Raw genomic sequence first — 13,356 nt, forward strand, 5'->3', positions numbered from 1 at the left:
TCTTCAGCCACGCTGAAAGACGCACCGTTAAAATAAAAATAAAAAGTATGGGAACATTGCTGTTACTAAATTATACCCATGTGATGTTTTGATATCATTTTTTTTCCTCAATATATATGGTTTGTTTACTAAACTGTGTGCATTCTGTTATGAAGTCAACTGGAAGTTGTTTATATACTTACATTTTTTTATTCTGTTAAACACGTGTGATACATTGTGCATTTTATGTTGTTGTTTTTAAGAATAACTCAACAGGAAGTTTTGTTCAATAAATTTGTTACTTATAAAACAATGTTGCGTTTTTAAATTTTATTAAAAAAATTAAACACTTTAAATGTTCAACATAATAAGTTAATAACAAATACCAAACATATTAATGCATGTCCTGGACAGACCAAACATGAACAAGTTTGCAAAATAAGCAGCAAATAGTTTATTTTGAATCGAATCGAAAATAATCGAATTGAACCGTTTGGTATCGAAATCGAATCGAATCGAATGATGGGTGAATCGTTACAGCTCTACTCTGAGAGTTGTCGCATATTTTGGAAGCATGATTACACATGTTTTTCGACAAAACGGTCCAAGAAAAAAAATCTTTATTGTGAGACGCGTTCTAGGAAAAATGTGTGGGGCCAGATTAGGCTGTGCAGTCTCCACAGGCTAATCAGGGATGACACAGCGCTTTTATGATTTTTTTTTGTTCAAAGGAAGTCTCTTCTTAACAAAAATCCAAGCTAGAAAGAAAGTGTCGTCCCCAATTGACTGTGCAAATAGCACAGGCTTATCTTGGACATCTTCTGCACATGCATTAAGCCTGTTTTTTTTGCTAGATTATGTCTGACAATAAAGATTGAAATTTGGATTATCATTTGCCTTTAATGTATATACCAGGTTTCATGATAAGATCTTGTATAATTTCTTAGTAACTGCAGTTATAAGTTATCGTATTGTGTAACTGTCATCTGGATTTTGACCTGTGGTGAAATAAAATGTTGTGCATAATTCTGTTATCACTCTTTATCTTAATACACAGTTTCATATTTCAAAACGGGACGTATTATAGTTTCACCCTTGGCGGGCGGCGTCCACAGCAGTTTCCACTCTCTATTTCAAATAGTATTCATCTGATCTTCACCAAACTTGGTCAGAAGTTGTATCTAGACAATATCTAGGTCAAGTTTGAATATGGGTCATGCCGGATCAAAAACTAGGTCACGGGGTCACCTAGTGCATTTCAAGGATTAAGCATGATTTCCACTCTCTAATTGAAGGAGTTTTCATCCGATCTTCACCAAATTTGGTCAGAGGTTGTATCTAGACAATGTCTAGGTCAAGTTCGAATATGGGTCATGCCGGGTCAAAAACTAGGTCTCGGGGTAACTAAGTGCATTTCAAGGATTTAGCATTGTGTCCGCTCTCTAATTGAAGTAGTTTTCATCTGATCTTCACCAAATTCGGTTAGAAGTTGTGTTTAAATGATATCTAGTTCAAGTTCAAATATGGGTCATGCAGGGTCAAAAACTAGGCCACAAGGTCACTTAGTGCATTTCAAGCATTTAGCATTATGTCTGCTCTCTTATTGAAGTTTTTTTATCCGATCTTCACCAAATTTGGTCAGAAGTGGTATGTACATTATATTTAGGTCAATGTTAATTGTGATTGGTCAATAGCCAATATGGCATGCAATGAATGAATGAATAACATGCTGAGCATTACATCAGCCAGTAAAATGGCTTCTTCAGCCACGCTGAAAGACGCACCGTTAAAATAAAAATAAAAAGTATGGGAACATTGCTGTTACTAAATTATACCCATGTGATGTTTTGATATCATTTTTTTTCCTCAATACATATGGTTTGTTTACTAAACTGTGTGCATTCTGTTAAGAAGTCAACTGGAAGTTGTTTATATACTTACATTTTTTTATTCTGTTAAACACGTGTGATACATTGTGCATTTTATGTTGTTGTTTTTAAGAATAACTCAACAGGAAGTTTTGTTCAATAAATTTGTTACTTATAAAACAATGTTGCGTTTTTAAATTTTATTAAAAAAATTAAACACTTTAAATGTTCAACATAATAAGTTAATAACAAATACCAAACATATTAATGCATGTCCTGGACAGACCAAACATGAACAAGTTTGCAAAATAAGCAGCAAATAGTTTATTTTGAATTGAATCGAAAATAATCGAATCGAACCGTTTGGTATCGAAATCGAATCGAATGATGGGTGAATCGTTACAGCTCTACTCTGAGAGTTGTCGCATATTTTGGAAGCATGATTACACATGTTTTTCGACAAAACGGTCCAAGAAAAAAAATCTTTATTGTGAGACGCGTTCTAGGAAAAATGTGTGGGGCCAGATTAGGCTGTGCAGTCTCCACAGGCTAATCAGGGATGACACAGCGCTTTTATGATTTTTTTTGTTCAAAGGAAGTCTCTTCTTAACAAAAATCCAAGCTAGAAAGAAAGTGTCGTCCCCAATTGACTGTGCAAATAGCACAGGCTTATCTTGGACATCTTCTGCACATGCATTAAGCCTGTTTTTTTTGCTAGATTATGTCTGACAATAAAGATTGAAATTTGGATTATCATTTGCCTTTAATGTATATACCAGGTTTCATGATAAGATCTTGTATAATTTCTTAGTAACTGCAGTTATAAGTGTTCGTATTGTGTAACTGTCATCTGGATTTTGACCTGTGGTGAAATAAAATGTTGTGCATAATTCTGTTATCACTCTTTATCTTAATACACAGTTTCATATTTCAAAACGGGACGTATTATAGTTTCACCCTTGGCGGGCGGCGTCCACAGCAGTTTCCACTCTCTATTTCAAATAGTATTCATCTGATCTTCACCAAACTTGGTCAGAAGTTGTATCTAGACAATATCTAGGTCAAGTTTGAATATGGGTCATGCCGGATCAAAAACTAGGTCACGGGGTCACCTAGTGCATTTCAAGGATTAAGCATGATTTCCACTCTCTAATTGAAGAAGTTTTCATCCGATCTTCACCAAATTTGGTCAGAGGTTGTATCTAGACAATGTCTAGGTCAAGTTCGAATATGGGTCATGCCGGGTCAAAAACTAGGTCTCGGGGTAACTAAGTGCATTTCAAGGATTTAGCATTGTGTCCGCTCTCTAATTGAAGTAGTTTTCATCCGATCTTCACCAAATTTGGTTAGAAGTTGTGTTTAAATGATATCTAGTTCAAGTTCAAATATGGGTCATGCAGGGTCAAAAACTAGGCCACAAGGTCACTTAGTGCATTTCAAGCATTTAGCATTATGTCTGCTCTCTTATTGAAGTTTTTTTATCCGATCTTCACCAAATTTGGTCAGAAGTGGTATGTACATTATATTTAGGTCAATGTTAATTGTGGGTCATGTAGGGTCAAAAACTAGGTCATGAGGTCACTTTGTGCATTTCAAGCATTTAGCATGGTGTCTGCTCTCTAATTGAAGTAGTTTTCCTCTGATCATCACCACATTTGGTCAGAAGTTGTGTCTAGATGATGTCCAAAACCTTCAAACGGGCGTATCTTGTGACAGTTTGGCACTCATGTTATGTTTTTGGAGAGGTATTTTAGTCTTTGCATATGGACTGACAACAGTCAGACAGAGGAAAAGAGGTCAAAAGTCAGTCCTCTCCAACAAAATGGAACGGAAACAATAAAGATACCTCACAGCATTAACAGCCACATACTACATTTAAAAACGAAGAAGACCAGAGTTTACAAAATTTTTATTCCATAATGAGAGAGTACAATATAAATAACACAATTATCAAACAAAATGATGTAACAAATAAACATCAAACATGATGCACTCAATAAATAGTCTTGTAACAAAATTTCACCTAAATATATCATATTGGTGTTTTTAATTCTTTTTTTGTTACTCTGTGAATGGGTCAAATTAAGCTAAGAGCACAAATCTCATACATGTATGATTCAGCAACTTGCAGTGTTGTATTAACTTTTTGTGAATAATTTTGTTTCTAATTCAAAGCTCATGGCTTTAATGAGCTCGTTGTAATGTAGAACAAGCTCTTCATATCAGTCGTGTTTTGGGAAAATGAGTCTTATATCATATGCAGCGCAGTCTGGTCAGAGGCTTTAGACCACAAAACTTAACTTCACAGTGGGCTCACTTCTCAGGCTGATATGGGATGATATGTCATGCATATGCACTGCTTCACAATCCATCCCTACTTTAGATTATAGAAAGTAAGACCATATTTCCTTAAAACAGAACATACCATAAATGAAGACTGTTTCATCCGAGGTAAGCCTGCACAGATTGCACACGTTGCTCTATGGTAAGACATCATGCAGTTGTATTAAGCAATGTTTTCTTAGAACACTATGCATTCAAGGCCGTTTTGTTTAAGTTCTGGTTCATAGTTTTGGTATGTATTAACTTATGTTGTAGCTGTTACAAAACTTGGTTGATCCACTTTAAAACTAGTCATTCAAACTTAAATATGAATTCAACAAGTACCCGATAGCAAGTTTTGATTGCCATTAAGTTTCTACATTAATTACGTGCCCAAATAAAACATTTTATAGAAAATTAACTTCATGCTTTGTATTACCTTCCACTGCATTGGCCTTCTGGTTCCCTTGTCAATATTTCAAATGCCATTGAGTGTCTGTACTTTTGTCTGCTCCAAAAGACGAATATGTGTTTTGCAAGATGAACAATTGTACTTTCTAGCAGTTCTGATTCCAAGATTATAAAATATAGATACCTGTTTTCAAAGGCTGACCTGGTTATGTGAGATTGTAGATCACTAAGCTGTCTATCATTGAGCCTCGCTGTGGGGAAAATGGACTAGATGCGTATGCCTAAAGTTTCATCCCACATAAGCCTGTGCAGCCTTCACAGGCTAATCAGGGTCATCACTCTCCGTTTTAGTGGTATTTTTCATTTAATGAAAGCATCTTGAAAGCAAAATTCAGTTTAGGTGGAAAGTTTTGTCTAATGTGGGACGACCCTTTATGCTTTAATCCCAGTTGACCCAGAGCTTTGCTCATTTTAATCTTTTAAACCATTCTATTGACTTTCTAAAGACCAGTCACATATCGTGTGAAGGGATTTGTAATAAAATACTTTTTAAGATCAGTTTTTATCCATGTCTGATTATTAGGGTTTAGATCAGCTAAGCTTGCTGAGGAAGTGGATAAACCGTTAAATATGTTGACAAATCTCTGCAGACGAACTCGTTTTCATAGTTTGAGTGTATGTATATTTATTTTCAGTTCATCAAGGACAAGTGGAAGTTGCACAGATAACATGGTGTTGTGTTACCAGTGAACAGCAAATGTGGTACTGTTAATCAGTGCAAGGATAACATAGTGTGCTGAAACCAGGGAACAGCAAATGTGGTGGTGTGTAACAAGTGCACATATAACAAGGTGGTGTGTAACCGGTATTTGAAAGATGAGCTTGATCGTTATGAAACACATGCATGCCACGACAGAGAGGTGAAAGACTTGTTTAACAATGTAATGTTCATGACAGAACATGATCCTCATTTAATATGTCCCCTTATTTACAGGCTAAACAATATATAGGCAAATTTATCTCAGTTTGTCAGTATTATTTTCCTTCTTGGCTATTTGATGGGTTTTTAAGAACAAATTAAAGTAGCAACACATTTATAAGCGTTTTGGCTTATTTGATAGTGTGAGAGAAGGCCCTTGTTTGTTTAAATATTTAAACCAAAAGACATAATGTGGATATTTAATGACTAGAAGTGTTTTTCACATATGATATATCTACAATTGCTTCTATTTATTCAGGCTGTTTAACTGTCAATCCTCTTTTCATTAAGGGTATGTGTTTTTATTTGTGAGATCATTGGATACTTTATATATGTTAATCAGCATAAATATAACATAACAAATCAATGGCCTTAAGTTAGGCATGCAAGAGAATATTTTACGTGCCACTCTTCTACTATTCTATATACCTGGTACATGATTTAATCGAGTAAAGTGATTTTGGTACACTTTCCTGCATTATGGGAAAGTGGGTCTTATGCCATATGTCATGGTAATGCCATGCCATGATAGTTAAGTAAAGTATAGTAAGGAATAGTGACCGGTAAAGTATTGTAAGGAATAGTGACATGTATAGCAGTCCTTTTTTCAGCACTCTTTCTTTTTCATCCAATACAACATAAAGATTATGGTATGATTTAATGTGCTTTAATTGTAATGTAACATACAATGTCAATGTGCTTTGAATATCAATATGTGAATCAGATCTCAATATTAATACATGTACTTGAAAATGGTGGTGTGCTTAAATGTGATCAAAGATGAAGTGCTTTAAATGTGTTAGTAACAATATGTATGTTTAAAGTACATACTATTTGAATATTAATTATTAAGGCTGTCTGTACAAATATTGCTAAGTGTTTATTTATTTTATTATTTAGTCTTTGCTTTTATGATATGCATTCATTGTTCTGTTATTGAAAATATTGTTTTGATTTTATACCATGTTATAATTAATTTTATTAGTGTTGTTTGTTTTGTAATCAGAAATTGTATTACACATTATGTCCCTATTATTAAATAGGTTTTCGATAAACATAAGTTATTCGTACATTTGTTGTTTTAATTTGTGTGTGAAATTTAAATGTTTTTGTTGCTTTCATCACAAGATTTTAACACCCTATTTTAGTTTGTGTTTGGTACTCGAAACATATATGTTTAAACCATGTTGACACTTGTTCTCGCAAAGCAGTCAAAGAAAAATATTTCAATTTCCATCTCCATTTTATTCTGACCAGCAGGCTTGGATGCTGTAGCGACTTTCTCTGTTTGCTGTAAGCTTCAGTATGTTAATGATTTTGGAACATTAAATATTTTATCCATTTCGATTTCTAGAAAAAGTCTGGTATGTAAATACTTAGTGCTGCCATGAACATAAGTAAATTCAAAACTGGATACGGTTTTCAATTAGTTTCATATATTGCAACAGAGACACTTGGCATCATATGGTTTTTACTTGTGTACTAGTAAGGCAGATGGTAAAAAATTTCTGAGTCATATACAATGAATATTTTGTGATTCTTCACTTTTATGTCAGAACTCATATTGCATCTGCTACTATAATATTGCTTATATGGTCAAAGGTTAACTTAATTGTTAAATCAGCAAGCATGGTTTTATTTTTACATTTTTCAAACAATTGATATGAAAATAAATAGCTCCATGAACAAAATTCCAGTCAGCAACATGTGTAAACCATTGTCAAACATGCTTTTCATACTGTAACATGAAATTATTTTATGGCACAAAACATGTTCATGTCCTCCTTAACCTAAAAATATAATAATTAAGTAATAATAAAATTAAAAAAAAAAATATATACTATGTTCCAACATATGAACAATTATGCTCTGTCAGTATATCAAACAAACAGAATTGATTACAACAGTATAACCAACATTACCACAATGGTGAAGTCGTGCAGAACTGCTGAGGATCTATTTCCGATCAGCTGTTGACGAAATGACAATATATTAATGCGCATATGATAGTGTGAAGATTTTAAACAAATCTTGTCATGAATTAAAAGATGCTTACATGAACGATGTCATTTTTCATTTGTTATTCAGATTCTTTCAATTTTATCTGTTTGCATGTTTAAATAAAATTCTTAAATTTATAAATGGGCCTATATTTTCCAATATTGTAAACTTGCAAAATTCGCCGGATATCACAACAACCAGGAAGAGACTGTAAATATTGCTAAATATATGTGAATTTTCACCCATAAAGTAATAAAAAGAAGGCTAACACAATGTCTACTAGACAACAGAAAGAAAATGAAAGATCACAGTTATTGTCCGACAACGAAAATGAAGCTATTTTCGCGGCTCTCGGAAAGGGCTGTACGGTAAGAGTTGATCACCAGTTATCCGTTAAAAGTTCTTCTTGTTTAAGGCAAAACTTGCCAAAAGCGATGTAAAAAAATGTGTCCCATGAATCTCTTAGTTGTTCTTGAATGCTTTGAGCTTTTATGAGTATATACGTACAGCTCAAAGTTGACTTATTTTTCATGTAAAAAAAATGTGTCATGTATGTGTATTGTGAAAATACGGAGCTCAAGCAGTGGATTGACTGCACGATTTCCAGAGCGGTAGTCTGTCAGACACTCTAACCACGTCGCTAAATAGCTAGCCGAAAAGCCAGACCGTTGGAAGAGACCATTAATCACTACACTCCTCCCCCTCTTAATGTTTCACGGCCCAGACACTTTTGCTATAAGTGTCGACCACTACACAAGTGGCTCCCTGAAATAATTACACAAAGCTCTTCATGTTCTTAGTTTGTGTTTGCCTTGTCGCCATTATTTACAGGCTTTTTCCATCCTATGCCACGGGTCCGAATATCGGCCCCATTCCCAATGCAAATCTGGTTGTTTTTTTCCCAATTGAAAAAAAAATCCAAATTCCCAAAAAAAAATAATATAATCTTTTTTTTTTTAACCTTTTAATGTATAAGTTATCATGATTCAGTGTAGAAAATAGAAAAATATTGCATTATTAAATTATCTGTTGCCTTGAATTTGTTTTAAATACAGTAAAATATGTTAAATTGATTATTTAAGACTTTCCTTATTTTCCCCAAAATCCGGCGTTTAGTGTGATTTTTTTCCCCTCAAAAAAGGCCAGGCCCTTTCCCCAAAATCAGATAAAAAAAACTGCACTTATCACACATGTTCCTTATATTTTGTAAAATTGTAATAATATGTTATCAAAATAGTCCTTATTTACCAGTTAACGGCTTCTGTGAAATAATAGATAAACACTATTTACATGCGATTACTTTTCCCAATTCAGCCAGTTTTGCGAATATTTTTTTTACCCAAAATGGGTTTTTTCCTGAAGCGAAGTTCCCAAAATTCCAGTGTGGCGTTTTCCCAAAATGGATTTGAAAAGGCCTGATTTATAAAATATGGAGCTCAAGCGTGGGATTGATTCCATGATCTCCAAAGTGGTACTATAGTCAGACACTTTAACTGCATAGCTAAAAAGCAAACCCAACAGCAAGGCTGTTAGAAATGACCATTAATCACTAAATGTCTATAAGATCCAGTTAAATCAACCTAATGGTAACAAACACAGTATACTTTGAGTACTGCGTATCGGTGGGAATGACGTATCGATGTAATCCGAAACACGCCATATGTCTACTGCATAACTTCTTAGTTCCGGTGCCGATAGTTTACAAGTTTTTTCTCTCAAAATAATAAGCAAAAATACCCGGTAAATTGCCTATTTACAGGTAAGTAGGTTCTCTTAACAAAATACAATGTCATTCCAAAATTTTGCCGAGATAAAATGTCCCATCATATCAAAATGTCTCATCATATCATAAGCTTATGGTTTAAACATAAAATATAAATAGACTTATTAATCAACAGAAAGCTGTGAAATAATCAGCCTTAATATTTTTTTTTTATTTATTGTCAAGTTTCTTTTCATGGTTGTTTATTCAACATACATGTACGACTTTTGCAACTGGCCATATTTGGTAGGGAGATGACAATATTATCTGTAAATAAAGTAAAACAGTGACTGTGGATTAAAGGCATCGGTTTATTTATGAAAATTAATATATATTGATTTTGTCCTTCCTTATTACCAATGGCTCCACTCACCCGAACTGTCATAAAACAATGTTATCTCAGATATGAGTGATCTAAATATTGATTGGCAGAGCTAGCATGTGCACTGGTAATGAAACAAATAGAAATCAGTTCGGGTAAGATACATGTTCAAATGTAGCTGATGTTTATTACAACCAATTTACCAAATGTTAGTATTTTCGCAAATGAGATTTTCTTTAAGCCTAATTTTCAATATTTTTGCAAATGGCTGATACTGCAAGCAAGGGTTGTGATTTTTTCTCCTTTCCGTTAATTTCCTCCCTTTCAAATCTAAACTTATTTTACAAAAATGAATAGTTATAAATTTGCTGGATCTATGTACACATGTAGGGCATTTTCTGAGGTAGGTCTTAAATTACTACCGTGTGAAGCGAAAACATGAGCCCTGTGGCGGGGTTTTGGCTAAAGATTTTAGAGACTCCTCGAGAGTTTAACTCTTTCAGTGCTGGAACCGAATTTTGAAGGCCTTTGCAAACAGTTTGGATCCAGATGAGACGCCACAGAATGTGGCGTCTCATCAGGATCTAAACTGTTTGCTATTCTGATAGAATTCTTTAAAAAAAATGGAAGAAAATCTTATTTTAGAAATTCAGCAGACAACATTTTAGCAGACGACAAATTTCCCAGCATGCAAAGGGTAAATCTTAATTATTTTTACATTCCCGAATACCAATGAGCAGTATATATATATAGATATACTAGTATATAGTCCCATATAGACACCAAGTACTGGTTCTAGGCCCAGGAAACAGACTTGAGAGCATTTCAAATAAGTAGGAATTACTTTCTATGCAATCGAGCTAAAATAAATAGGTTTAAACTAAACTAATGAGCAGTAGACTGGTCGGGTGATCCACATGTGTAGGCTTGTAAATTAAGCAATTTAAGCGAACTTGCTAGTTGTGTTTTTTTGCCATTTCGAATGAGTCCGACTCCCTTTGAAAATAGAAATTCTGGCTTAAAAAATCACACAATTGGGACAAAATCAAGTAGTGAAATTACTAAATTGGTAGTTAATTAAACAATCATAAGAATTCCTATGTTATTCATTTTAAACTGTTAATACAAATGTGCATGGATTTACGGAGAAATGACACATGGCGTTCAAACCAGTAATTGGATGTGTTGCTTATGTAGAATTCAGACAATATGGTGAGAAATAAACAATCAAAGTTTTGTATAATTGGCTATAATGACCTAACTTAGCCCTTTTTCACTCAGAGGCAAAGTGAAAATGGCTATGAGCAAACAGTATAAACCAGAATAGCCTGCAAGTTACTCACAGTCTGTTCAGGTTTTATGCTGTTTGCTGCTCATCAGTATCTAAGTATTGGAAATGAAGCCTTTAAAAATTGAATTTCTATTAATAAAGAAAGGTCTTAAATTAAATATAACTTTCTATGGGACTACAAATATGTGAAAATACGTTTCTTAGTGGTAAAGGGTTAAAAACAAATTCAGATGACAAGTCCATAGAGACAGGAGGGCAGAGCCACACAGAAGCAGGGTGCAGCCCCTTTTATTTCCCTCTAGATCTTTCCACACTACAGATACATTTGAATCAATATTTTGGCCGTGCTCTGTGAAAAAGGGGTTTCATTTATTAGCCTGTGAAGCACTTTCTGCTTTTATGATAATTTTCGTTTAAAGAAAGTCTCTTCTTAGCAAAAATCCAGTTAAGGCGCACATGCATTAAACCCCCTTCATAGGGCATGGCTCATTTATTTTTTAGAAAAATGATAAAAAACAAAATTATAAAGATCATTTAATAAAAATAACACCAGAATATTTAAATAAACCATATAGGCAATATCATTGAAACTTTTTCGCTTATATTGTTTTAGCAAAGTATTATTTTTTTGCATTTAGTTCCTGTTAGATTTAAAAGCTCAGCACATGCATGGCTGTTATAAATAGATTCAAATGTTGCTTGAGATTGAAATACTTCCCTATTTTGGTTTTGAAAATGTCTTCCATGAGGCTGAATAACTGTCTACATGTAAACAGATGTCTCATTTAAAAGCATTTTAGATAATAGTTTTTCTTTTCTTACTTATGCTACATGGATATCAAGAAACATTAAGTTTAAGTAATGCTTTAAAGATGGTTGCGTTTTGGATGCTTTTTAAATAGTTCAAATTCATAAATTGTACATGTATTGAATAATGGAAGTTAGAGCTACATGGACAGACCTAAAATTTTAATTGGGAGAATAACTTCAACATAAGTTCCTAAGTCACTGAGACCAACTTATGGCATCAATCGATACAAATCTTGCTGGTTTGGAGGCCAATCAGGAACTCTATGCCTATTAATCCTTAAGTGAGAAGTTTCAAATTAGGATTGTAATTTGACTATTTTTCATCTATGTAGGTTTTTAAACTTGTCCACAGTATACGTCCCCACAAATATTTAGTCCAAAATACACTACGAGACCCGTGATTTTTGCAGCGATTCTCGCATCATTGCGATCGATGCAACGTGACAAATCACAGTGATTCTGAGCGACAAGAAAATTTGGATGATGTCTCGGCGATTCCATGGTGACTGTCGCCAGATGTATCTCGCTGTAAGGCAATCAGCCCGAATCACCGTGAACCGCCGTGATTCACCTTTTTTCGCGATGAAAAGAAGTCGGCAACATGGGAATCGGAAATATGCATTCCGCAAACTAGGATACATTGTAAATAACCAAAATAATAAATATTTGGCCCATTGGGAATTGGCATTAAATGACTCCGCAAACTGGAAATCTGAAATTCGGCAATCCGGTACAAAGATGGTGACGATCACAGCTTTATTGCTTTATCCGTCTGTTTAACTGATTTTACCGGTAAATCCTTAGAGGTTAAACCATTTTGACAGCTAATTGGTGTTTATCTGTTGTGTAATGTCAATATAGGTGTGAAAAACTCACGGGTCTGTGTTTATTACATGTATTCCCTATCAGAGCAGTACGTGTCAGAAAAATAAATGAAACAATCCAGACGATTTATTAACATGCCATCGCAGTGTAACTGTGTACAAATATTCACTTTCATTTTTACCCGTTAACAGAAAGTCCTCAGGAAGCATGTTTTTCAGATGCTGTGTATGACGCAATAAAACATATTTTTTTCATGACCGTATTGCATTCAATCTATATTTAAATTCACTCGTTCAATGAAAGCTATGTCCCATAATACACTGTACTCTTTACACTTCTGAAAAAATGGCGTAGGCATATGTTGTGTTTAGAAAAAATATTTGTTGTCATAAATGTTTAAGATTATTTTTATGCCCCCCCTTCGAAGAAGAGGGGGTATATTGTTTTGCTCATGTCGGTCCGTCTGTATGTCCGTATGTCTGTACGTCTGTATGTCCGTCCACCAGATGGTTTCCGGATGATAACTCAAGAACGCTTAGACCTAGAATCATGAAACTTCATAGGTACATTGATCATGACTCGCAGATGACCCATATTGATTTTGAAGGCACTAGGTCAAGGTCACGTTGACCCAAAATAGTAAAACTGTTTCCGGATGATAACTCAAGAACGCTTAGACCTAGAATCATGAAACTTCAAAGGTACATTGATCATGACTGGCAGATGACCCCTATTGATTTTCAGGTCACTAGGCCAAAGGTCAAGGTCACGGTGACCCGAAATAGC

General features: G+C 34.3%; 1 protein-coding gene across 16 annotated transcripts in view; it reads left to right on the plus strand.

Annotated features, from left to right (window-relative positions):
- Positions 1-13,356, plus strand: part of LOC127846658 (uncharacterized) — a 195,282-nt gene that overhangs the window by 60,475 nt on the left and 121,451 nt on the right. The window contains exon 24 of one of the 16 annotated variants that reach the window (XM_052378108.1): positions 5,276-7,082. The exons of the other annotated variants lie outside the window; for them this stretch is intronic. Coding sequence (XP_052234068.1) covers positions 5,276-5,308 — 33 coding nt within the window. The 3' untranslated portion in view covers positions 5,309-7,082. Of the gene's footprint in view, positions 1-5,275; positions 7,083-13,356 lie in introns of those variants that run through there. 16 annotated transcript variants of the gene reach the window in all.

The sequence above is a fragment of the Dreissena polymorpha genome, chromosome 9 (assembly GCF_020536995.1).
Source record: "Dreissena polymorpha isolate Duluth1 chromosome 9, UMN_Dpol_1.0, whole genome shotgun sequence".
Lineage (NCBI taxonomy): Eukaryota > Metazoa > Mollusca > Bivalvia > Myida > Dreissenidae > Dreissena > Dreissena polymorpha.